Source organism: Carassius carassius, chromosome 50 (assembly GCF_963082965.1).
Source record: "Carassius carassius chromosome 50, fCarCar2.1, whole genome shotgun sequence".
In the NCBI taxonomy this organism is placed as follows: domain Eukaryota; kingdom Metazoa; phylum Chordata; class Actinopteri; order Cypriniformes; family Cyprinidae; genus Carassius; species Carassius carassius.
The window spans coordinates 9,316,080-9,340,564 of NC_081804.1; the positions used below are offsets into that span (position 1 = coordinate 9,316,080).

Genomic DNA, 24,485 nt, shown 5'->3' on the forward strand with positions numbered 1-24,485 from the left:
CAGCCCAAAGTGCCTAGTTCCTGGGTAAAGTTCCTGCGGTGGAAACGCGGCTTTGCTAAGAACTCAACAATGCACCACAAATAAGAGCTTATCTGAGGCTGCTCTTCCACCTCATTCAGCATTTCAGCTAGGTATTCTCAAGCTTATCCCTCAGTAGACACAGCCTGCGTGATTGTGTGAAAAGATAACAAGCTTTTACCTGATACCTTGCTTGTGAATTTTGTAGGGAATGACAACCAGTGTTTGGTCAGCTAATGGAGTGGTCTTCAGGTGTCAGTCATGCAGGGTTTATAGCAGTGTGAGTAGGGATGGGAATCAAAAGGAATTTCATGATTCGTTTTTTAGATTCAGATTATGATTCCTGTTCATTCATGGTTTCAATACCATTTTTAAAACAATTGAGGAATAAAGTTTCAACAAATCAGAAATAAATTTAATACAGTTTGTCAAATTGTGCATTTATTCAAACTTTTTATTGGTTTCTCATGTTTAATGTTTTTTTTTTAATTAATTTAATAAATGAAATTAAATATTTTAAAAAACACAGTGATTACAACAGAACCCGTCGTTTTATTTTAGCTTTTACTGCATATTATTATATGAACCATCATTTAGTAATAGTTAGACATTCAAATAAGTATGTAACTGCTCTGACTGATTCATACTGAAAGTATTTTAATTCAGAAAAGATCCGGCTCATTCATTTGGGAATAGGAATTCACTGGTCCCATTGTACAGTATGTTTTAGATTATTATGAGCCAGTTCTTTTTAGAGAGTCATTAAGGAACTAGATTTAATGAATCATTCTGTATGTTTAAAAAAAAAAAATACTAAAAAGCATCAACTAACTCAGGGTCATTCACTCTGGTCTTGTTGTGCTTTGATTCATTCAGGAATCAGACTACAAAAACCTTTCTCTATGTTTTTGATTCACCGCTTATAAGAATGATTCATTTGGGAATTGAATTACAGTGGCTGTATGTTTTGATTTACTATAAAGAACTGTTTCATAAGAATCGTGTATTCAGAAATCAGAATATGCTGGTTGTGCTGTATGTTTTTGAGTCAATAAACAGAACCATCAGCAGAATACATGTTCATGATCCATTAAAAATCATTCAGTTCTCCTAGTGTAGAAAGGACATATGATTCATGCGCTGAGCATGTCAAGAGACTGTGGTTAAAGGAAACTATTTTACTCATGTTATATTCAATGGTTGTGTAGCTAAACAGTAGAAGCAAGAGTTATCACTTCTCACTATTGTATTCACCAAATCCATCTCCCCTGCCTGTGACCAGAGATGGGTCAGTGCCCCTTTCTCCTCCTATAGACTTCAAAACAAACAGATGTGTTTATTAATGCCCACCTGCACGCTTTGAATCATAGTGCTGAGAAGTATGACTACTAAGGACAGAATTTGCTGCATGCTCATGTTCTTATCAAGTTGGTTGTGTTTTCCTGGCAGAAAGAGGGCACTTTGTTAGTAAAGTCCTCGATCACTGCTCAGAAAGTGTAGTGAACGTGTTTTTGCGAAAGCCTACATTGACATAATGATTTCATCATATCTGCTTCTTAGTGTCAACTACAGAAAAGACGGATCATGCCAACTCCTGATAAAAAGCCATTTAATGTGTTAATGTCTACCAAGACACTATTCCACTTATAACAATAGATTATCATCAAATAGTCTCTTCCTATTGTTCTAACAGTGTTTAGCATACTAAATGTGTCAAGATGGCCTTAACACATGTTCATTCTCAGCTTTTTTGAGTTTACGGGCATTTCTTTGGAGCAAAGTTCTCTGAAGAATGTCATGCGTGGAAATAAATTAGCTGAAATTAGGAACAGAAAATCTGCGAAACTCTTTAAACAGCTCCCAAAATAAAACTCAACTCTTGTGTCTGATCTGTCCAGTCAAAGGCACGTTTTGCTCCCTCTGACATGTGAAAAAATGTAAGATCATCACAGAAAAGCAGGCCCTGCCAAGCCTTTACAGTCAAGATTGGAATAGATTATTCTGGCCAACTGCAAACCAGGCATTTGAATGCTCTGGCTCTCTTTTCTTCCATAAAGGGCTGGATTTGATCTTTTAAAGGGTCTCAACGCTTCATGCTTTTAAAGCCATGCTCTTTACCCTTTTATCAGATCCATGCTCCTTGCATAAGGCTGGAGGTTTTTATTCCAGTATGCATATGGACTGTGGCCGAGAGTGATGTTTTGAGCGTGCTCATCTTGACTACTATAATGAATGGGCGTTTCTGCTAATGCTTTGAATAGATCCATGCTGCACGATTAAATAATGACAAACCTCCCGGCCTCTGGAATGGACTCCACACTAAATTATCCCCCATTTGCTTATGTCTGTTTATCTAATTGAATGGATGAGCATGGTTCATAAGTACTTCCATAATATGTTTCAGTGTATGTCAATACAATGATAGCTCTCTCTCTCACTTATGATTAGCTTGTTGCTAATTTTGCTAGCGTAAATTGTGTAGCGTTGACCCAGTCTGTGCTTCATAGCTTATCAACTGCAAAGAAACAATGAAAAATAATCAAGGTTGATGTTCTGTTGTTTTACCAAATTTCGTTGATTAATTGCGTTTTCATGATTTCAGTTTGATTAATGAACTGTGCCAAAATATATTTTCTCACTAGTTTGGTCCAGGCATATCAAACATGCTGCTTTTTGAGCAGAATGTATTGTAACATGTAGCAACAAGTTCAAGTGCACTAGATGGGATTTAACTATGAGCAGTTGAATAAACTTATATTTTTTTTACCAAACATACAAGCCATTGTACTGGGCCGTGTATTGATTCCCAGTTGAATACCTGAGTGAGAAAAAAAGTCCCCTGCTGACAGATCACTTGACTGCTGGATTGAGAGAGAAAGTCGAGAGGTAAACAATGAGAGATGTGAAAACTGAGTAAAAAGACAAGATAACAACAAAAAAAGGAATGTGAGGCAAAGCAACATGAGAAAAAAAACTGGAAACAAGAAAAAGACTTCAATAGGAGTCAACAGAATCTTCAGTTAGTATAATAACAACAGGCAAATTCCCAGACAACAACTTTTAAAAAGTAAGGTGTGACTTTGACAGTGTACAATAAACTGATTAAACCGAGCAAATGATTAGATCTCAGCCTTCGCAATATGATTATCATATTTATATCATATTTATTTTCATATATTGTGTAGCCTAACAATAGGCTCTTCAAGTATTCCTCACAGAAGTCCACAGGTATTAACACACCAGGCAACAGGACTGCATGATGACTGCCAGCTTCTAATCCCACATTATTGTCAGTTTCTCTAATTCTCCCCAGACTGACCTACTGACCTTTACGACCCAGTAATCCAAGAAATGTACATAAACACAAGAATCGGGTTGCTTTGTTACGTGCCGTTTAAATGCACAGGTGGGTCACACCACAATCTTACCCACATGCATATAAACATATACAACATTGGTGAAAACTTTGTGAAGTCAAAGGTCACATTATTTTTGTCAAGAAGCAGCTGATGGGTGGCAGTATGGAGCAGTGGCGTTCCAGAAAACTTCATGTACGCTGTAAGTGGTCGTAACTGTACTGGGGCCAGAGTCTGTGAAGGGGACATTTGTTTCGTACAGATCTCCTTTCACTCATATCAAGCCTTTTGGAGGTGACGCCAAAGGCCACAAAGCTATAAAGCACCAAAGGTTGGGCACAGTAACCCTATCACTCCAGCATTATGCTGCACACAATGAGAGCTGCTTAATATGTCAAAGAGGAGCTACGCACTGGCCTGCCATTCTTGCAGGTTATTTTTTGTTAGATATTTTTCTGTATTCTTTGAAATATTACTCAAAATACTCAACTATGAAGTAATATTCCGGGTTCAATACAGGTTGACATCAATTGACAGCACTTGTGGAGTAATGTTTTGAAAAATTATTTCGAATTTGTTCCTGCTTTTCTTACAATGGACATCAATGGGGCCTATGCATAAATATTAAAGTAATCAATATTACTATTTCAATAGAATAGCCACGAGAAGTAAAAAATAATATGCATTTTAACACTATTTTAGTGTGATAAAATAACATGCTAACTCAGTGTTGGTTTAAACCACTTTACAGGTCAAATAATTTTCAAAATTTAATTGAAAAATGTATGACTGTACAAGTGCTTTCATATATACTCTTGTTGTCAGTACATTACTGTAACCTCAATATGTTTTTAAAAGGAAACTTGTCGAAAGGTGAAATTAATTTTATTATTTTTGTTCTAATCAGTATAGAGTCCTAAAACCCTAAAATGAACAGTTTTGCACTTCTGGTTCCATTGTCCTGAATTCAGTGTTTTTAAAATGGGACTTTTTTGGGGTTAAATGCATGATATAAAGTTTGTGGTTAACACAAGCTCAAGATGTTTTCACATTTTCTTCTACAACATAGATTTCAAATATTGAAAGAGTTATCGGTAGTTTAGTGTTGGTGACATTGAAGTTATGCGATCATGGTATAGTTTGTTTATAGCCTAATTTTATCTTTTTGCTTGTGTTAATTGTATTTAGGCTTCAAACTTAATAAGTTGAGTTCATTTTTGAAGACTGTCTTTATGAACAAAGCATGAGAGAATCCTAAACTTTTGTTGTGCACAGAGTATATTTTCTCCATTAATCCAAGAGTCTATGGAAAAGTCCTGTTACAGTTTTTTCAAGGGGACCAGGGTAATGCTAACTTCAGTGTTAGCCAACAAAAATACATCACCCTTGCATCACTCTATAAACATTGTGCCACAAATGTGGTTGATTGAGTGTAACTTGTGTTGAACCCTGAATATTCCTTTTAATAAGTGAAGCGAGAAATGATGAGAGCAAAGATTCAACAACCCTGCAAGACACTCTGCGGTTGGAAGAGCCTCGGGATTAGAGCAACCAAAACTTGTCAAAACACTGTCTAGGTTTTTCAATTTCTACCCTTGATCCTTGCAATACCATGAGCTAAGTGGTGGAATGTCTTCCTTTTCAAACACATGGCGAAACGTGAAGTTTATTTGCTATGAAAACAACCCCACAAACCTTTTTTCCTCTTTCTCTAAAACAGACTTTCAGGGGTGTGCTCAGCTGCTGATGGGTCAGGCTTCAGAGAGCCCCCGAATCAATTCCAAACCATGGTCCTTTCTTACACATCCTTATGCAAGTCCTATTGAAATACGTGGCAGCTCGGCCATTATGATGGATCACAGTGGGCTTATATAAGCGAGTAAAGCAAACGTGCCCTGCTGAAGACACATCAAAGGCAGGCTTTTACGCATTTGGATGATTTCCCTGGCCGCTTAATGCTACATGTGTCCCACTGTCTCTTGTTTTGTCTCTCCCTCAATAACCAGAAGTCCTCTTCTGCCTTCAGGGGTTGGGATAAACTGGCCTGTAATCCCAGTCGTTTTCGCTGGCTTTTTAACCTGTATACTGATTCTGTGAGCCTCTGAGCCATCCCGCTCTGCCCTGTAATGAGAGCAGGGCCCAGTGCTCGTTCGGCCTGATTTATCATCTACCTGTATTGTTCTCTGCATCTTCAAAGGAGCCCTTTGAGACATACCCTCAAAACAAAGCAGCAACCACAGTCATGCCACTGACTCATGCGTCTTATTAACATCGCCAGTGAAAGAGGGGTAATAAGAGTGAGAACTTTTCTGGCACAGAATGGAGTGTCCTTTTCATGCCTGTCTGATTTTCCATGGATGTGTTTTTAGTGTTTTTGTCAGGGTGCCTTCACCATACAGTGTTACAAATCACCATCTGAGAAGAGTTTGAGTGAGCATGGTGTTAATCATTAACCGCCTGTTCTGTGTACTCCAACAATTTAGTCATGGCCTGTGGTGCCAAGGTTTGGTTTTATTAATTATTAATGACTTTCATACTATGGTCTGTGACCCTTTGAGCTTGACCACTGTGTAGTCCTCAGGTGCCCTGTTCCTTTTCAGGTTACTCTCTAAATCTACTTGGATGACAATTAGAGGGAATAGTTTACCTAAAATTTTTATTTAATAACCCTCATTTCATTCCAAATCTGTTTTACTTTTTTTTTGTTATGCTTCTACACAGCACAAAAAAAGATGTTTTGAAAAATGCTAGTAACCAAACAGTTTTGGTAACCATTGTGGACATTTTTTTTTAATATCCTCTTTTATGTTCCATAGAATAAAGTTAGTCATAGCCTACAGTGAATGATAAAAACAAATATGCATTTTGGGTGAACTATTCCTTTAATTGTCCATTTTAATCTTATAATTATTTACTCACTCACATAGCACTTCAAACCCATAAGGTTTTTTTTTTTTTCTGTGATACACAAAAGGTTGATCTTTTCAATATAATGAAAATGAATAAAGACTGTCAAGCTGTCTATGTATCTTGATCATAATCCATAAGTCTTGTGCAATATATTCAAAGGCCTCATTTTGTGAGGAATGTTTCTTGAGCAGCAAATCAGCATAGAATGATTTCTAAAGGATCATGTGACACTGAAGATTGAAGTAACGTCTTATGAAAATTCAACTTTCCCATCACTGGAATAAAGTAAAATTATTTAAATACATTTTTCACAAGATTACTATTTTTTTTCTATCATGTTTCAAATAAATGCAGCCTTGGTTAGCATAAGAGACTTCTTTCAAAAACATTAAACAATCTTCCCCCAAACTATCGGGAATAATGACTTAAAATGTGGTCTGTCTCTCACACAAAGCTTGGTAGCTACTTAAATTATGGCTTTTGTAATTTTTCAGCTTGACATCCCCATTTACTTTGATTATGTTGAGAAAAGCGGACAAGATTGTCATTAAAATTTCACCTTTCTTTTTCCATAGAAGATCATAGTACAGGTTTAAATTATATGAAGATGAATAAAAGATGACAGATTTATCTTTAAAAGTTGAGATATCCTTTTAATTATAGTCAATAAATGTAAGTATAGTTTTCTTAAAGGGGAAAAAAGGCTTTTTATTTTTACTTTTGAAATAATAAGTTGACAGATTATCTAATATTCACAACTCAAAGCTTCCTCCCTCAGTGCCTGTTTGGTTTAATCAATCTGGACTGCCCTAATGAATGACAGTGCGAGCTATGCAGGTACAACTAATCATAATCATAACAGAGATCATCATACAATACAGCACATATACAAAACAGCCTTCAATGTACAGTAACAAAAATAGATTTTAATTCAGAGAGTCCTTTAAAATGTAATTCTGAACGTTTTTCGGCATTATAAGTGTACTTTAGGTGGGAAGAATTAAATGCTACAGAAGTGTTATGAATATGGCCCCTTTATATCCCGGGGACCATACAGCCTCTCTGAAACTTCCAAAACTCCACAGGTTGTAGAGATCCCAGCCAAACAAAGCTGGCCACAATCGGAGCTCTAACAGAGCAACAGCAAGCCCAGTGTTCCTCACAGTTTCCCATGAATTCCTGCCATCTGTGAGCACAGCCGTCAGAATGCGGCAAGGATGATCCAAGCACCATGGGGAAAAACATGCAACTGCATTGGCCAGGATTAAACGGTAGATGCCGAGCTTAGATGTAGCTGTACTGTGTGGGGCCTAAGTCACTCTTTTACACAAGTATCTAACCCATAAATTACATTTGGCATGGTGAACTTGAGGCCAGTCCTCTGGAAAAAATGGCAAAACCGCCGAATTCATCCACGCCAATAGGCTATTGAGGGCTTCTGCTTGTTGCCAGGTAAAATACCACTTGTCTAACTTGTCAGTGTGTTTCTGTTTTTGTTACCAGAGCTTTGCAGGAGATTCCTTCAGCTGTGGCAAACATGAAAGAGGCTACCGGCTAGAGGCTACCAGCACCAACCCACGTCGGGACTACTTTCATGGACGCTTCCGGAAAGTTCTTCTCACTTCCATTGCTGTGGTACCCATCCAAAACCACACTGTGGTCAGCCTAGGCACAGCTGAGGGCCGTGTCATCCAGGTGAGCCATGTTAGCTTTTGCTTCTTTTTGAAATGTATTTTATTTATTTACTGTTAAAGCTAAACTTACATAATGTCTGAATTAGCATGAAAGTCAGCATTTAGATTGAATGTATGAGTTCAGCTTGTGCTGTAGTGCTAGAAGAAGTGTGGCTGACCTCATTCTGGGAAAAGATATGGTGACATGTTTGCAGAATCTACAGTTAAAACCAATTTTTTTTTTTTTTTTTTGTCAAAGTCCTGTTGTTGCCAACACTATTTCCCAGTTTTATTGGGCATGTAAATAGACAGGATGTAAGTACGTGGCTAGTCCATATGCAGCTCCATATGAAGGAAAATACAGGTGCCAGTGTCAGGTTGGGAAATTTAGTCTTTTCCTGTTTGCATTTGAGTCACTTTTGACATCTGGGTAGCACTATACCAGCTCTCCAATCTAAAAGCGCCCAAAGTGAAATCCCTATCCCTTTCCCTATCAATGTTTTCTCAACATGTTCATTGTGCAAGAGTGGCACTGACCCAAATGTTGAATCTGTCCAGGCTGAGCACCAAAAATGGGACTATTTGCTCACAAAAGTTTTTGATAGAGACTTATGGTATTTTGTAAATACCACAGGAAGATGTTTGAGAAATGAGTGGCAAGAGAAATGATGACAGCTGCATGAAAGCGTGGCAGAGAAACCGAATGGTACGTTAATAGTAAGCACTGGGCTGCGATGACACGTCCTCGCATGGCATTTTCTTGGAATGGTTGCAGCTGTCGTTCCCTCTCTTTCTCTCTTCCTTTTTTAACATTTTTCCTCTCAACTTTTCTCACCTCTTTTGTCTGGATGTTGAGGCCTGGTAAGGGGTGAGTGCTAGTCCAGCTGTCCCATTTGAGCGAGAGTTTTTACAAAGACAGAGAGTGGGTGAGTGTTTAAGAGACCTTGACAATGAGAATGCAAAAAAAAACGATTGTGAGAATGACTGATGAAGTTGAGTAAAATATGGAATGCGAGTAGTGGGTAATTGTGTGAATGAGAGTTTCACGATCCCCACAAGCTTTTTAAATGGTTGGGAAGGTTGGGGGGGCACAGGGCAGTAGCAGTCCCAGTGGTCCTTATTCTGTATGAGGAAGTGCTCCCGCTCTGCCACACTCTCAGTGAGAAAAACTCAACACCTTGCCTTGTGTTTGTGAGCAGGACTTCCCTTACATACACAATGAGCTGTAATTCACACAGTTATTAAGGCTTCCCAGTGTGTATTTTCCCCCAGAGTGCGTAACATTGCTCCTTCAATTACAGGTCCATTTGTAGCCATTTTCTGCCATTGCCGGCTTAATTAAGCCTGGCTTAGCTTGGTCGCTTCTGGGACTCAAAATCCTTTCATGGCTTAATGCTATTGGAAACTTTCTGGGCCACATGAAACTTGCCAAGTTTTAGCTCTGGGCTCTTGTTTTGAAATCATGAATGTAGCACATTGTATTTGTGCAGCACAAAGACACAGGATAATTTAAATTTTAAAAGAAATATATTTAAAAAAAATGTTTTTTTATATATATATATATTTCTGTATATATATATATATATATATATATATATATATATATATATATATATATATATATATACACAGTACAGACCAAAAGTTTGGAAACATTACTATTTTTAATGTTTTTGAAAGAAGTTTCTTCTGCTCATCAAGCCTGCTTTTTTTAATCAAAAATACAGAAAAAACTGTAATTTTGTGAAATATTATTACAACTTAAATATTATTACAAAATAATAGTTTTCTATTTGAATATACTTAAAAAAAAAAAAATTATTCCTGTGATGCATGTCACGTTCGGTGTTACAGATAACACGGGAGAGGGAACCAATTGCAGGTAAGTCATTTATTTAAAGGGTAATCCAAAGGGGTAAACAGTCCAGGCAGGGTCACAACCAGAATATCCAAACATAACATAAACAAGACACAAAGGCAAGGCAAGGCAAGAAGCGACAGACATGAATAACGATCAACATTAAACAAGGACTCCGTAACACAGACTCAGACAGACCGGGTATAAATACACAGAAGGATAATGAGGGAACAGGAGACAGGTGGGGAACAATCAATTACTAAACAGGTGGAAGTTGACCAAAGGGAACAGGAAGTGATAAGGAGACAGACACCGTGAGAAAGGAGGACACCTAGTGGAAACCCAGGGAACACAACCCAGGCACTGTGACAGGACCCCCCTCTACGGAGCGGCTCCCAGACGCTCCACGACAAGACACGACACAGACCAGGAGGGAGGCGGACAGGTGGAGGCTCAGGGGGAGGGACGGAGGGCCAGACTCACTGAGGGGAACAGACAGAAACATAACAGAAACCAAGAAACACAAAACAGAAATCCATAAGGACATCATGTGGCGCCCCCCAGGGCGGAGCAGAAGACCACCACAGCCATGTGGTCAAGGCGGAAGCCCCCCAGGGCGGAGCAGAAGACCACCACAACCGTGTGGTCAGGACGGAAGCCCCCCAGGGCGGAGCAGAAGACCACCACAACCGTGTGGTCAGGACCAGAGCCCCCCAAGGCGGAGCAGACCTCCATGCGGCTGGACCAACGGGACGACGAAACTCTGGTAATCCCCTGGTGTCCTTACTGGACTCCAGAAGATTAGTGCTGGCCCGACACTGCTCATGAAGATCAGAGGTGACTTGACTCAGTCCATGAAGATCAGAGGTGACTTGACTCAGTCCATGAAGATCAGAGGTGACTTGACTCAGTCCTTGAAGATCACCGGTGACGTGACTCAGTCCTTGAAGATCACCGGTGACTTGACTCAGTCCTTGAAGATCACCGGTGACTTGACTCAGTCCTTGAAGATCACCGGTGACTTGACTCAGTCCTTGAAGATCACCGGTGACTAGCCCTGACTCTGGAGGATCAGCGGTGACTAGCCCTGACTCTGGAGGATCAGCGGTGACTAGCCCTGACTCTGGAGGATCAGCGGTGACTAGCCCTGACTCTGGAGGATCAGCGGTGACTAGCCCTGACTCTGGAGGATCAGAGTTCACTGGCACCTGACTCTGGAGGATCAGAGTTCACTGGCACCTGACTCGACTCTGGAGGATCAGAGTTCACTGGCACCTGACTCGACTCTGGAGGATCAGAGTTCACTGGCACCTGACTCGACTCTGGAGGATCAGAGTTCACTGGCACCTGACTCGACTCTGGAGAGTTCACTGGCACCTGACTCGACTCTGGAGAGTTCACTGGCACCTGACTCGACTCTGGAGAGTTCACAGGCACCTGACTCGACTCTGGAGAGTTCACAGGCACCTGACTCGACTCTGGAGGGTCAACTGGAACCTGACTCGACTCTGGAGGGTCAACTGGAACCTGACTCGACTCCGGAGGGTCAGCTAAGACTCTCATCCTGTGCAGCGGTGCTGGGCAAGCAGCCATCTTGGGCCATGACTCTGGACAGGCGGCCATCTTGTACTGTGGTGCTAAGCAGGCGGCCATCTGGGGTTGTGGCGCTGGACTGGCGGCCATCTTGTACTGTGGCGCTGGACCGGTGGCCAATTTGGGCATTGGCGCTGGGTTAGCGGCCATCTTGTGCTGTGGCGCTGGACTGACGGCCATCTGGTGCTGTGACGCTAGGCTGACAGCCATCTTGGGCTGTGGAGCTGAACCGGTGGCCAATTTGGGCATTGGCGCTGGGCTAGCGGCCATCTTGGGCAGTGGTGCGGGACTGGCGGCCATCTTGGGGTGTGGCGCTTGGCTGGTAGCCATCCTGGGCAGTGGTGCTGAACTGGCGGCCATCTTGGGTTGTGGCGCTTGGCTGGTTGCCATCCTGGGCAGTGGTGCTGGGCTGACGACCACCCCGCCGGAAGAGACAGAAGTGGCTGGGGCATCCCACCGAAGCCGATGCTGCAGGTAGCGCACGAATTCCCAGAATTCCAGTGTCTCTAACTGCGCCATCTCCTCCTGAGACACTGGATCATCCAGCCCGCCATTGAAATAGTCCTTGAGGGCCGCATCGTTGTAGCCCATGCCCTCGGCCAGGGACCAGAACACCTGAGCCAGGGCACCCACTTCATTGCCCTCTTGGCGGAGAGCGGTCAACCGAAGGTACTTGGTTCGCCGCTCCGCCATCTTGGCTGGGGAACGGAAAAACGACATACCGCTGGTTCCTACTGTGACGGAGTCCTTCTGTCACGTTCGGTGTTACAGATAACACGGGAGAGGGAACCAATCGCAGCTAAGTCATTTATTTAAAGGGTAATCCAAAGGGGTAAACAGTCCAGGCAGGGTCACAACCAGAATATCCAAACATAACATAAACAAGACACGAAGGCAAGGCCAGGCAAGGCAAGGCAAGGCAAGGCCAGGCCAGGCTAGGCAAGGCAAGGCAAGGCAAGGCAAGGCAAGGCAAGGCAAGGCAAGGCAAGGCAAGGCAAGGCAAGGCAAGGCAAGGCAAGGCAAGAAGCGACGGACATGAATAACGATCAACATTAAACAAGGACTCCGTAACACAGACTCAGACAGACCGGGTATAAATACACAGAAGGATAATGAGGGAACAGGAGACAGGTGGGGAACAATCAATTACTAAACAGGAGGAAGGTGACCAAATAAGGGAACAGGAAGTGATAAGGAGACAGACACCGTGAGAAAGGAGGACACCTAGTGGAAACCCAGGGAACACAACCCAGACACTGTGACAATGCAAAGCTGAATTTTCAGCATCATTACTCCAGCCTTCAGTGTCACATGTAACATCCAGTCTATCACATGATCATTTAGAAATCATTCTAACATTCTGATTTATTATGAGTGTTGGAAACACTTCTGCTGTCTAATATATTTGATGAATAAAAGGTTAAAAAGAACTGCATTTATTCAAAATAAAAAAAAAATTATAATAATATATATTCTAATAATATATTTTCTTTACTATCACTTTTTATCAATTTAACACATCCTTGCTGAATAAAAGTATTGATTTTATTTAAAAAAAGAAAGAAAAAAAAATGACTGACCCCAAATTACTGACCAGTAGTGTATGTAAAAACATAGCTTCTTTTTTTTTTTTTTTTTTTTACTTTTTATTCATCAAAGTATCCTAAAAAAGTATCACATGTTCTGAAAAAATATTAAGCAGCAGAACTGTTTCCAACTTTGATAATGAATCATCATATTAGAATGATTTCTAAAGGATCATGTGATAATGATCCTAAAAATTCAGCTTTGCATCACAGAAATAAATGATCATTTAAAGTATAATAAATTTAAAAACAATTATTTTAAATTGTAATAATATATCACAATATTACATTTTTTTCTGTATTTTTGATAAAATAAATACAGGCTTGATGAGCAGAAGAAACTTCTTTCAAAAACATTTAAAATAATGTTTCCAAACTTTTGGTCTGTACTGTATATATAAATATATAGAGAGAGAGAGAGAGAGAGAGAGAGAAAGACTAGAGAGACTATATAGATTATATTTATAGACTATGATTAATTTACAATTTATTAATAGTATTATAACTGTAAAATTATGTATATAAAAGTAATTGCTATTACAATATTAAAATAAGTATTAAAAAAAAAGATATATATATTTACATTTAGCTGACGCTTTTATCCAAAGCGACTTACAATTGCTATATATGTCAGAGGTCGCACGCCTCTGGAGCAACTAGAGGTTAAGTGTCTTGCTCCGGGACACACTGGCGTTTCACAGTGGATTCGAACCTGGGTCTCTCACACAACAGGCATTCGTCTTATCCCCTGCGCTAATACCATATATATATATATATATATATATATATATATATATATATATATATATATATATATATATATATATATATATATATATATATATATATATATATATATATATATATATATATATATATATATATATATATATATATATTAAAAGATATATGTGACGAGGAATTTCCCTCCAACAATGGCTTTGGAAGCTTGTGTTCCTGTAAATCTGTACTTGCAGAGCTTATAAAATAAAAAATGCTTTTGGCATGGCAGCACCTAAATCAATTGCTTTTATTCATGTTATAAAACAAAGTTGTCAATTGCTCTGACTACATTGTATTGCCCCAGTGAAGGATAAAAAAGAAATAACTCCTGAAAGAAATAGCTCCTTAGTACATTGTCAATTTTTACAGTCCAATCTGATATGTTCCTAAAGTTTTAGCTTTTAAAACAGACCACAAAAGGAGTCACATTAGTGCACTATATTGAGTGAGATGGAGATATGTCACGCACACCATCTTAAAATCACTATAACCACAGTAATTACATACTCTCCACAACCAGATGCCCCATTCTCAAAGCCCAGGGCTATTAATGATGTGATCCACTGATCGCTAATGGAGCACAAGCACTATTCAGATGCAGGCTGTCTTGGAGGCCTGTAATTGCAATGTAAGCATGATAAATGTTAGTCCAGGTGTGTGGATGGAGCTACTGTTCTGACACCTCCCAACATGCCAGAAAGACAGATGTCTTTACGTCTGCACTTGCCTGCGGGCCTCCACTTTTGTCTGTTCCCACACCTTGACGTCAACCACAGTCATCGCAGTTCAGTCTGTCATCTTTTACCCTGAAAGGCAGAGACACTGGTTATTACAGTATCCATAGCAAAGCAGAAGCTGTCCCCTTACAAAGACTGCCTCTGGATTGCATATCCTTTGATGCTTCCTCTTTCCCAAGGAAAGTTCCCGACATGATCTGTAATTTAATGTTGTATAACCTGGAAGGAAAAAATAATGGGTTTGCATAAACCCCAGCTCATGCAGAATGTTTGTTTTTCAGGAATATGATCTTGTATAATCTCACATTTTTGTAAGTGGTATTTCACCCCAAAGTCATGAGCAAAAGTTATTTTATTATATATATATATATATATATATATATATATATATATATATATATATATATATATATATATATATATATATAGATTTCTATTACTCTGTTTGGGAGCAAAATACCCTTAATTTTTATGTAAATAATGTCACACTGACAAACATCTTAATGGTCAAGCTCAGGTTTTGTAAGTGGCGTCGGCATTATGTTGGTGAATCAGTTATGCAGGTCATATTTCCCCCATTTTTTTTTTTTGATTTTATATTTTATCTGATTCTTACAAAATTCTTGATTCAAAATTTTTGTCATGAAAATAAGGTCATACTGCATTATATCTTAATGGTCCTTAAATATGATTCCTTTATATGGAAAAATAAAACTTTATGAAAAATTAGACCAATGTCATGTGACCTACTGTTGACCTGATCCAAATTGTGTTCTTTATAAATAGCTTACACCATAACCACAAGGTTTAAATCATTCAATAGCAGCATTTAATCACCAATGTGGAATGCAGACTTATTCCAGTAAACGATAAACATGCTGTTGAAGTCTTTTTGTAACCATGCTCATTCTCTATTAAGGTCCTGCATTTACCGTTTGATGTGAAAGGCCATTCATTTTTGCTGGCATCCTCCACAGGTGGTGGTTTCCCGCTTTGGCAAGACGGAGCCGCATGTGGATTTCCGCTTGGACACTCTCCCTGTGTCCTCCGAGATGGCCCTACTGTCTCCACAGCGTCATGGTGGCTCCTTATTGTTGGTAACAGGAAACAAGGTGAGCGACACGGCCATTCTTAAATATGTCTTTGGGAAAGGGGTCAAACATTGAGGAAAATCACTTACACTACAGTGAATAGATGGCAAACACACTTGTGATTTAAGGCTAACTGATATAGTAAACAGGGTATGACTGCAATAGAGAGACAAAGAGACCTCAGTAAGTAAGTCACCTCCTCTGAAAAATGTTGTCAACATGTTGCTTTGCATAAAATAATCTGCTAAATGAATAAATGTAATTTAAAATGTAATATAATGTTCCTCAGGTCTCTAAGGTTCCTCTGATAGGCCCTGGATGTGAACAGTTGTGGACTTGTAGCTCCTGTCTTCTGGCTCCAGCCTTCATGGGCTGCGGATGGTGCAAGACCAGCAATCACTGCACCAGGGCTCCTCAGTGCTCCCCCTCCCATTGGATCCAGGACTCCTGTCCCCTCCTCATCACGACGGTAACCACCCCGGCCCATCACAAACAACATTACCATGGTTTTAAAGCAGCTAATAGCACATAGCTAATAGAATAAGTGCTTTCTAAGTACAGAGAGCACATACGAAACTCTGACCTTCATTGATTTTGCTTGTTTTGCAGTATTTTCAGGGATAACCATGGATTTCAAATACCTCTTGGTTTCTTTTAATGACGTCAATTGATTGTAAATCAGAAAGGATTCGTTTGCCCTTCTGTGCCTTCTCAAATTCCGTGCATTGATGCAGACCAGCCAGAACTATATTTGTATTTGTGTAAGATCTCTTTGCTTATGATAAATGGTGCTCTGAACACATAATAATTAACTCCGAACCTAAATGAGGCCTTGTCCTCCATGTGTTCAAAGCAAGACCATCTGCTTATAAATGAAGAACTAAAATCTCAGAAACAGGGCACTCAGTAACTACATTTTAGACACATATTATGAATAAATAATAAAAATGTATTTAATTTTACAACTATTTTCACTTTATTTACTTTATTTTCTAAGTAAATAAGTAAACTTACTTTTTTTTTTAAACCAGTAACATTATTTACTTAATATTTACATATTTATTATTTATTTATTTACTTAAGTGAACGTATTTGCTTAATAAAATTATTCACTTTTAATGTACTTTATAAGTAAATAAATACATGTACTTATTTATTTTATTTCTTTGTTTACTTTCATTAAAACAAGTACATTTATTTATTTACTTAAGTAAATACATGCATATTTATATAAATATATAAATATATATTTTTATTTTGTTTTATTATTATTTTTATTAACCTACAAAAAGCTTACTTACAGTTGTATGAGCAGGTTAAGATGATATATGTGAAGTATTTTACCACTGAAAAAATGACACACTTCACCTTTTAAGGTACTCAGCTGGTGGCTCAGCTTAAAGGGCAATTTTAAATTGAGAGACTAAAGCACAAAGGAACAGGAAGGTTACTTTGTTCTCAGTTTTTGCTTTCTGTCACCATTTACTGGAAGACCCCCTGCCTTCAGAGTGTCCATACAACCTAAACAAATTATTGTTGGTGGTTACCAACCCTTATGAGCAGAGAAAATGCCTGGCATAAAGAAACACAGCAGGAGATTTAGACACTGAAAGAAAAATACTGACAGTTTGACCTCACAGCTTCATCTTTCTTTTTCTAGATTTCTCCTTCCTCTGCTCCACTCGGAGGCCACACCAACTTCACAATCTGTGGCAAAAACTTTGGTTTCAGTAAGAAAGATCGCTTTGATACCAAGCTTATTGATGTGGTGGTTGCTGGAACAAAGTGTAAATTGGAAAGGAAAGACAGTAGCAATAATCGGTAAGTTAATATAGAAGTAGATAAACCTTGTACTTGAATGTAAGCAAAGACACTTGCACTCCATGTAAACACAACTTCAGAAACACGCTACGTCACATTCTCAATGTAGTGCTCATGTTGCAACCCTGCAGAACATTAGTTTGGTCTGCAAAAGTGCACTATTGTGCATCTCAACCTTCCATGTCAAACTTTCGTACCATTAAGAGCCAAAACTCATGAGCTTTTGTGCCCCCGGACATACCACCCTACAGCCCTCCTATTGTGAGAGGAATGGAGAAATTCCCTCGGAGAATAGCTCCTGTGTAGTTTCTGCCGAATAGTACGGTTATCATTAAATTAGCGTAGACTAATAGCCTGCTTACTCCACTGGTTTACAACCACGTCTTGTTCGCTTTTCTTGTGGCGGGAGATGTTTATGTCTTTGTTTTGTATGTCAGGTTGGTCTGTGGACTAGATCATGTGAACACATCCAGTGCTGACTCTGTGGTTAGGGTGCGCAGTGGCAAGGAACAGGCCCAGAAAGACGGTTTATCATTTGTGGTAAGAATCCTCACAAATCACAGTATAAGTGTTTCAACACACAATCAAGTAATGTATTTTTGACTTTCTTCCAGTATTGTGGTTTTCATAGAGCACAAGGACCCAATGATGTTATTGGAGTTGGGTTAGAGTTACATGGTGTCCTAACTAGCCGCCAAGTGCATTTTCTATCTGTACTGTAAGCTAAATGTTGCCATATAGTCACAAAATATCAACCAAATAGCAAGTTTGTTTAATATGTACTATATAGATATGTGGACTTTGTAGCAGGATATTGGACCAATGAGATTTCAACTCTGGTTGGGGCTGCGTAGGCATGATGCAAAAAAAACAAAAAACAAAAAAATCCATACAAATATGATGCATTGAATTTCTGGCAAAGATTTAACATGGATTACTGTTTTACTTCATTTACTAACACATTGTTTTATCTTTTTAAGAACCCAGTTATCACAGAGATCTTTCCAGAGTTTGGACCTAAGTCTGGCGGAACAATGCTCACTATCATGGGTTCATTCCTGGATAGTGGAAACATGCAACTGGTTACCATGGGCAATGCTACCTGTGTGCTGCAGAGGTTTGTATGTCTACAAATCTATTAAGAGTTTCTTCCAAATTTCTTAATTGACTTAGAAACTCTTCAATTTTCTTTCCTTTTCAATGAATTTCATTTACATTTTTATAGATATAATATAATATGTGTGTGTGTGTGTGTGTGTGTGTGTGTGTGTGTGTGTGTGTGTGTGTGTGTGTGTGTGTGTGTGTGTGTGTGTGTGTGTGTGTGCTTGTTTGCTGTCTCAGTTTTCATCCGTCCATCTTTCTCCATCCACTTCAACGGTTTTTCTGTTATATATTTTTTCTTCTTTAACTTGTTGTTTTACAATGAATTAATTTAAAATATATATTAATTATATGTACTGTATTACATTTCTTCCATCTATACAAGTTCATTCATCCATTTAAAAAACATTTAATTTGAAGTTTTAAATAAAATACACGTAATTTTTTTTTCTTTACAAATCTACTAAAATTCTGAAAATGTTTAAGCCTCATTTTTCCAATAAATGGAAGTAAAAAAAGTGAACAAATCTCTCGAGCCAATCACCACTGTCACTCATATATGACTATTTAAACATTTTCTGTGTGTGTGATTTCTGTGCATTTCTGCAGTATTTCAGTCACAATGGTGACATGTCGGACACCACCTCAGCCATCACGATCACAACACAAGGTACAGCTGCACATTGATGGAGTGATTCGTGAAGCTCCTGTCAGCTACACCTACAACGAGAACCCACACATCTCCAGCATCCAGCCCAAGCATTCCTTTATCAGGTCAGCCCTGCAGCCAACATTTAGCTACATGTAGGGGTTAAAATGGAAGAGGTAACAATTTTGTGCTTTTTGCATGTGTGTCCACAGTGGAGGAAGCACAGTGACAGTGAATGGTGTCTACCTCCACTCAGCCCTTCAACCTCAGATGGTTCTCACTGTTGCCACAGAGGGCAAACTCTTCCAAGTGGTGAGTCTAGATGGCCCACACAGAGTGTCTAGACATCAAATACCCCCCACCATGTCACAGGCATGCTATTAACATTAACCCACTAAACACAAAAGCAGATATGAGAAATAAAGGAAGCAATGTTTCAGAATTGCAGTTGTGAAGAGGAAATGGAAAAATCACACACAATGTCCTCAATATGATTGACAATTATATTTTCAATTCTAAAAACTCTACAAAAAACTAAAACTAAGTAAAATAACTTTTTTTTGCTGGTTTTTGTTTATTGAAGTTTCTTCATCCATTTGGAAACACTTCAAAAAATGTCTGTAATTTGCAGAGATTTTAAATGTCATTTATTTTATATTTACACTATGTGTTATTTTTCATCTATCGGAGTTTCTTCATTCACATTAAAACTTTTAAATAATCTAAATTAAATGCAATTTTTATTCATTTGTTTTATATATGCGTCTCAATTTTGAAGAAATTTCTTCATCTATTTGGCAACATTTCTGGAGTTTTTAGATTGTGATGTTTCCATTTTTTTGTCTATCCAAGTTTCTTCATCCATTTGGAAACACTTCCACACCTCATCTCCTGAGAGCTGTGGTCGACTTGAACTGCTCCTGTCTCAATGGGACCAGACAAATACTCATTTACACACAGTTTTGCCCTTATCTGATTTATGTGGGGGTGGAGTGTGGACATGCAGTGGTACAGTGCATGCAAACAATGTTATCTAATCTTTAGAATACAAGTCCCGTCATAGTCCAAAAATGGGTTTGTGCTTACGCACATCTTAATTTTGATTGTGTCTCTTCATTTCCAGTAACTCTCACAGTTTTCCTCCTCAAACATCAGAGTACATACAGTAAATATCTCACAGATTTATCTCAAATCAAAGATACTTTACTTGAAGGGATAGTTCCTGTGGTATAGTGTTCATGTGGCTCAAGTTTGCAGCGTGTTTGCAGTGCACTTTAGTGGGTTCGATTCCCAGGGAACACATGTTAGGTAAAATTTTTTAGTCTGAATGCACTGTAAGTCGCTTTTGGTTAAAGCGTCTGCTAAATTGTATAAATTAAATTAAATGCATAGTTCACCTTCAGTTGCTGGTCCCCATTCAATTTTTTCCATACTGTGGAAGTCAGTGAGGAGGATCAGCAACTGAAGGTTAACTATTCCTTTAATACCAAGTGGGCAGTGCCATTTTAAACAATGCACATTGAGTTTGTCAATAATTTTGAGCTTTTGAAAGATAAATATTTCTGCTTTTTGTTCTTAATAAGGCATCCAGAACACAAAATTAGCTATCCTTTCAAATGATTTAAGGTGGTCCCGCAGCTGTCAGCCTGTAAATTCTACTTTATAAACAGTGGTAGTTGGGACAATAGTTTTGTCCTAATTTGTAAAGCACAAGATGTTTATTGTTTTTCCCCTCTCACTTTTATTGGGGAGCATCATGGAGGAATACTTCCTGTCTTTTGTCAGCTTTTTTCTCAGTAACACTGACTACAGCTGGTCAGTAGCTCAGGTTTCTTGTGGGCTGCATTCACCGTCTAGCTGCTGACAGGCCTGAAACTAAAGAAAACGGACACTGATCTCAATTTTTCAAAAGCACTGTGAATCCTTCCATCAGTTGCATTTGAAATTCATTTTGCAATCAAACTCTGCGGGCCAAATGAAGGAGCATTAAGAACCAAGGCAAATTGTGGTGGCTCAGGAAAAATTGATGAAATCTCAAGAGCGTTCTTGAATATCTGCATCTGAGATCTCAGATAAATCTGGGGATCAGCCATTCTCACCTCTCCCACCAACATGAAAAGCATTTTTACAGGCTGAAGCTTGTCGTTGGTGATTGGCACTGTCCACAATCAGGAGTGATCCCTGAGAGAGGTTTTATTTGTTTAGGGCTATGGCATCTTCTTGGCCAAGATTTCTAGATGTTTCTAACCAAGGGTCATGTTCAAGTTTTACTTTGTCCTAGACATGCTTATGGGAAGTAAGGGGTGTTAACAGGACTCTTAACATACTTCAGACACCACAGTGGGGTTTCTAGCAACATATACACCTGTGTTAGGCATTCATCGGGGGGCCTTTCATGCAAGATCCTGCTCAGTGCAAACCAAAATCAGTTTTTCTCATCTAAGTTTCTTACTGACACCTTACTCCATTTTGCCTCCCAATATCCAATGTCCTCAAAGTACCTGTTCCTTACTTATCTTTATCCCCTTTAAAAGTTTACATTGAAAGGAACCACCAAAGACAGTTATGTCAGAGCTAAAACACCTATAAGAGAGTTTATAATCCAAATCCAATCCAAAAAAAAACACCACTTTATTTCCTAGCTAGAATATATGTTCCCTAAACACAGATTTGAAACGTTTTCAGTGTCTCCCATCATTTCTTTAGCAGCTGTTATCCAACCCCCCTTAAGCCTTTTGAGATACTTGATCCATTCTAAACAATTAGACGTGTTTGTCGAGGAGCACACCAATCCAAACTGCTTTACAAGTAGAGTCTTTGCAGAGTCTTCAGATCTCTAAATATGCAAAGAGTTGCTAGTCAAATATACAAGATGTGTTTTGTATATGTGCATTGACTTTTTCATAGTTTGCTCTCCACAGTGAGGATTCTTAGGAGTTGTATTTTTGTTTTCCATCTGGGATATTGTGCAACACAGGTCATGAGTGAAGAGGGGAAGATATTGCCATAAATAGTGAACAGTGAGTAATTGCAGTCAGTTTTTGGTTAAAAAGTTATTTATCTTCATACATTTTCTCTAAATTTGTTTCAGAGAACCTGATTTTTATGCGAGCTCCCAGGTCATGGCCTTTATTTCCTTTTTGGCAATATAAAATATCTATGGCTTTATGAGATTGAAAATATTTACTGTGACCTAAACTGTACTCGGCCTTTAACTCTGAAACAACACTTATGTGAAGTCAGAATGACCTTGTTTTTAGACTCTAGAGCGTTGTTAACCTGCCAAGTGTGCAGAGGGAGACCCAGGTTTGCTGGATAGAAGACTTGGAGCAGAGCGACTCAGATGCCTTATGTTCATAAATAATGACATTGAGCAATTTGAATATGTCTCTTGCAATAGGGTTATGCTTTATCAAGTAAAAGTACACTTGAGGACAGCTAATTAAACAGCTGTGTGGTGTAAATGACAGGCATGCTGTCAAATGGGTAGTTGTGGTGTTATAATGTGGAATGAAAATGCTGTGTGGCAAGACCTGGCAGGGCTGGAGCCACAGCTGGCATGTGAAGTCTTCGAGTTGTAACTCATGTATCACAAAGGTTCATTGTCCACTGGCCTTAAAGATTCTGATGTGTGCTATTCAAAATGATGGATCTCACATTTGGTTTGAAAAGATCATATACACCATATACACCGTTTGGGGTCTATATAATTTAATATTTTCAGAATTAAAATTTTGCAACTGCATACTTTGGCAGAGATCCATTCGCTAAAACACAGAATACACGTATACAACATATTAGCATTTTCCAAATGCATAAATGTGACTGTAATGTAAATGTTTAACATTTGCTGGATGTTTTCTAGAAAGCCTCTGAAATCTGATCTTAAGTATGCTCAGTCATGTAATCATGTAATCATATAATAACCTGAAACTTGGCCCATGGTTAAACACTAAATCTTACATATGAATATGCTTTACTCCTAAACAAACAAAATATACTGATTTGGCCATACAAAAGAATCTAACATGCCTAAGCACTGACTTGGCACATTTGTAATGAGAGAGATGGCTAATATTTGTTTTTGTCTTTTCTGTGCCTAGACCTGCAGTCATGATGAGGATAAGCAAAATATCCTTTGTATCACACCCTCCCTGAAAGACCTCAGTGTTCAGCCTCCAGTTGCCACAAAAATGAGCTTTGTGTTAGACGGTTTCTCCACCGATCAGTATGACCTACTATATGTTGAAGACCCCAACTTCGAGAAGTTTCAGCAGCCTACAGTCACACTGAGAGACAAGAAGAGCATTCTGGAGATTAAGGTGAGACTGATGCTCCGAAGGGAAGTACTTGATCTCAGACAAACATGCATACACAGAGTGAATCACATTGCTCTTTGAGTTGGAAGGAAACAATACTGAAACAAAACAGGAAGTAACATTTCTTTCCCATCGTGCACCTCCATCTTTCACATTGTTCTTGTCCTCTGAAGGTTATAGCCTCTGACACATTGATGGTGAGATCCTTTGCCCTGGTGAGGGTAGGCTGGTGAGAAAAAAAAACTGCATTTTTAACAATGAAATATAAGAGTAGACTTTGTTTCCCTGAAACCGCCACTCAATAGTCAGACGCAGCTGTTGTGAAGGGGAGGGGTGAGAGGGGTCGCGTGAGGTTCTACTTTTTCTTCCCATGCGAGACCTCAGCATCAAATCGCTCCATACCCCTCTCGGGACCCAGATACTCACAAACAGACACACTAAGCATTGTGTACAGCTCAGTCTCATTTAAAGCCACTATATATTCAATAATGGGCACAACAGCAGGCTCAGTTTAGCTTAATTGTCACAAACTGTCCTATCACTTAGATAATGTATTTTCATTCCCATGCAGTCTGTTTGTTTAGATTTTGCAGCTTGATACTTGAGGCCTTCTTTAGGGAAATAAAATTGCACTTGGCAGCACTGCTGATGCTCAAGGGGTGTATCAAAATGTCAGAGATTGTTACTGGTGCCTGTGGGGAGTTTGCCTGGAAGTTTGCCCTTTATGTGGTCATTTGTAAAAAAAAATATTATATTTGAATTTATATATTAAAATATTTTTATGTGTAATTAATATATAATTTTTTTGCATAAGAACTGAAGTGAAAGTTGGTGTGACTTTCACATTTCAGGTTTACTTATGGTCTGACTAATTGCAAAAAAAGAAACTGGAGATTATCATTGCTTTTCAAACGTGCCTTAATGTGTCATGCCCACTTTATATATTACAATTCTGGTGGTTGCTGATTATCTAAAACAAACCCCACATTT

General features: G+C 38.8%; 1 protein-coding gene across 2 annotated transcripts in view; it reads left to right on the plus strand.

The window, feature by feature from the left end:
- Window positions 1-24,485, plus strand: part of LOC132133127 (hepatocyte growth factor receptor-like) — a 45,028-nt gene that overhangs the window by 8,703 nt on the left and 11,840 nt on the right. For both annotated transcript variants that reach the window (XM_059545857.1, XM_059545856.1), the window contains exons 3-11: window positions 7,788-7,979; window positions 15,492-15,626; window positions 15,895-16,074; window positions 17,266-17,426; window positions 17,864-17,966; window positions 18,407-18,543; window positions 19,137-19,301; window positions 19,389-19,488; window positions 23,280-23,498. In XM_059545857.1, the coding sequence (XP_059401840.1) occupies window positions 7,788-7,979; window positions 15,492-15,626; window positions 15,895-16,074; window positions 17,266-17,426; window positions 17,864-17,966; window positions 18,407-18,543; window positions 19,137-19,301; window positions 19,389-19,488; window positions 23,280-23,498 (1,392 nt within the window). The remainder of the gene's footprint in view (window positions 1-7,787; window positions 7,980-15,491; window positions 15,627-15,894; window positions 16,075-17,265; window positions 17,427-17,863; window positions 17,967-18,406; window positions 18,544-19,136; window positions 19,302-19,388; window positions 19,489-23,279; window positions 23,499-24,485) is intronic.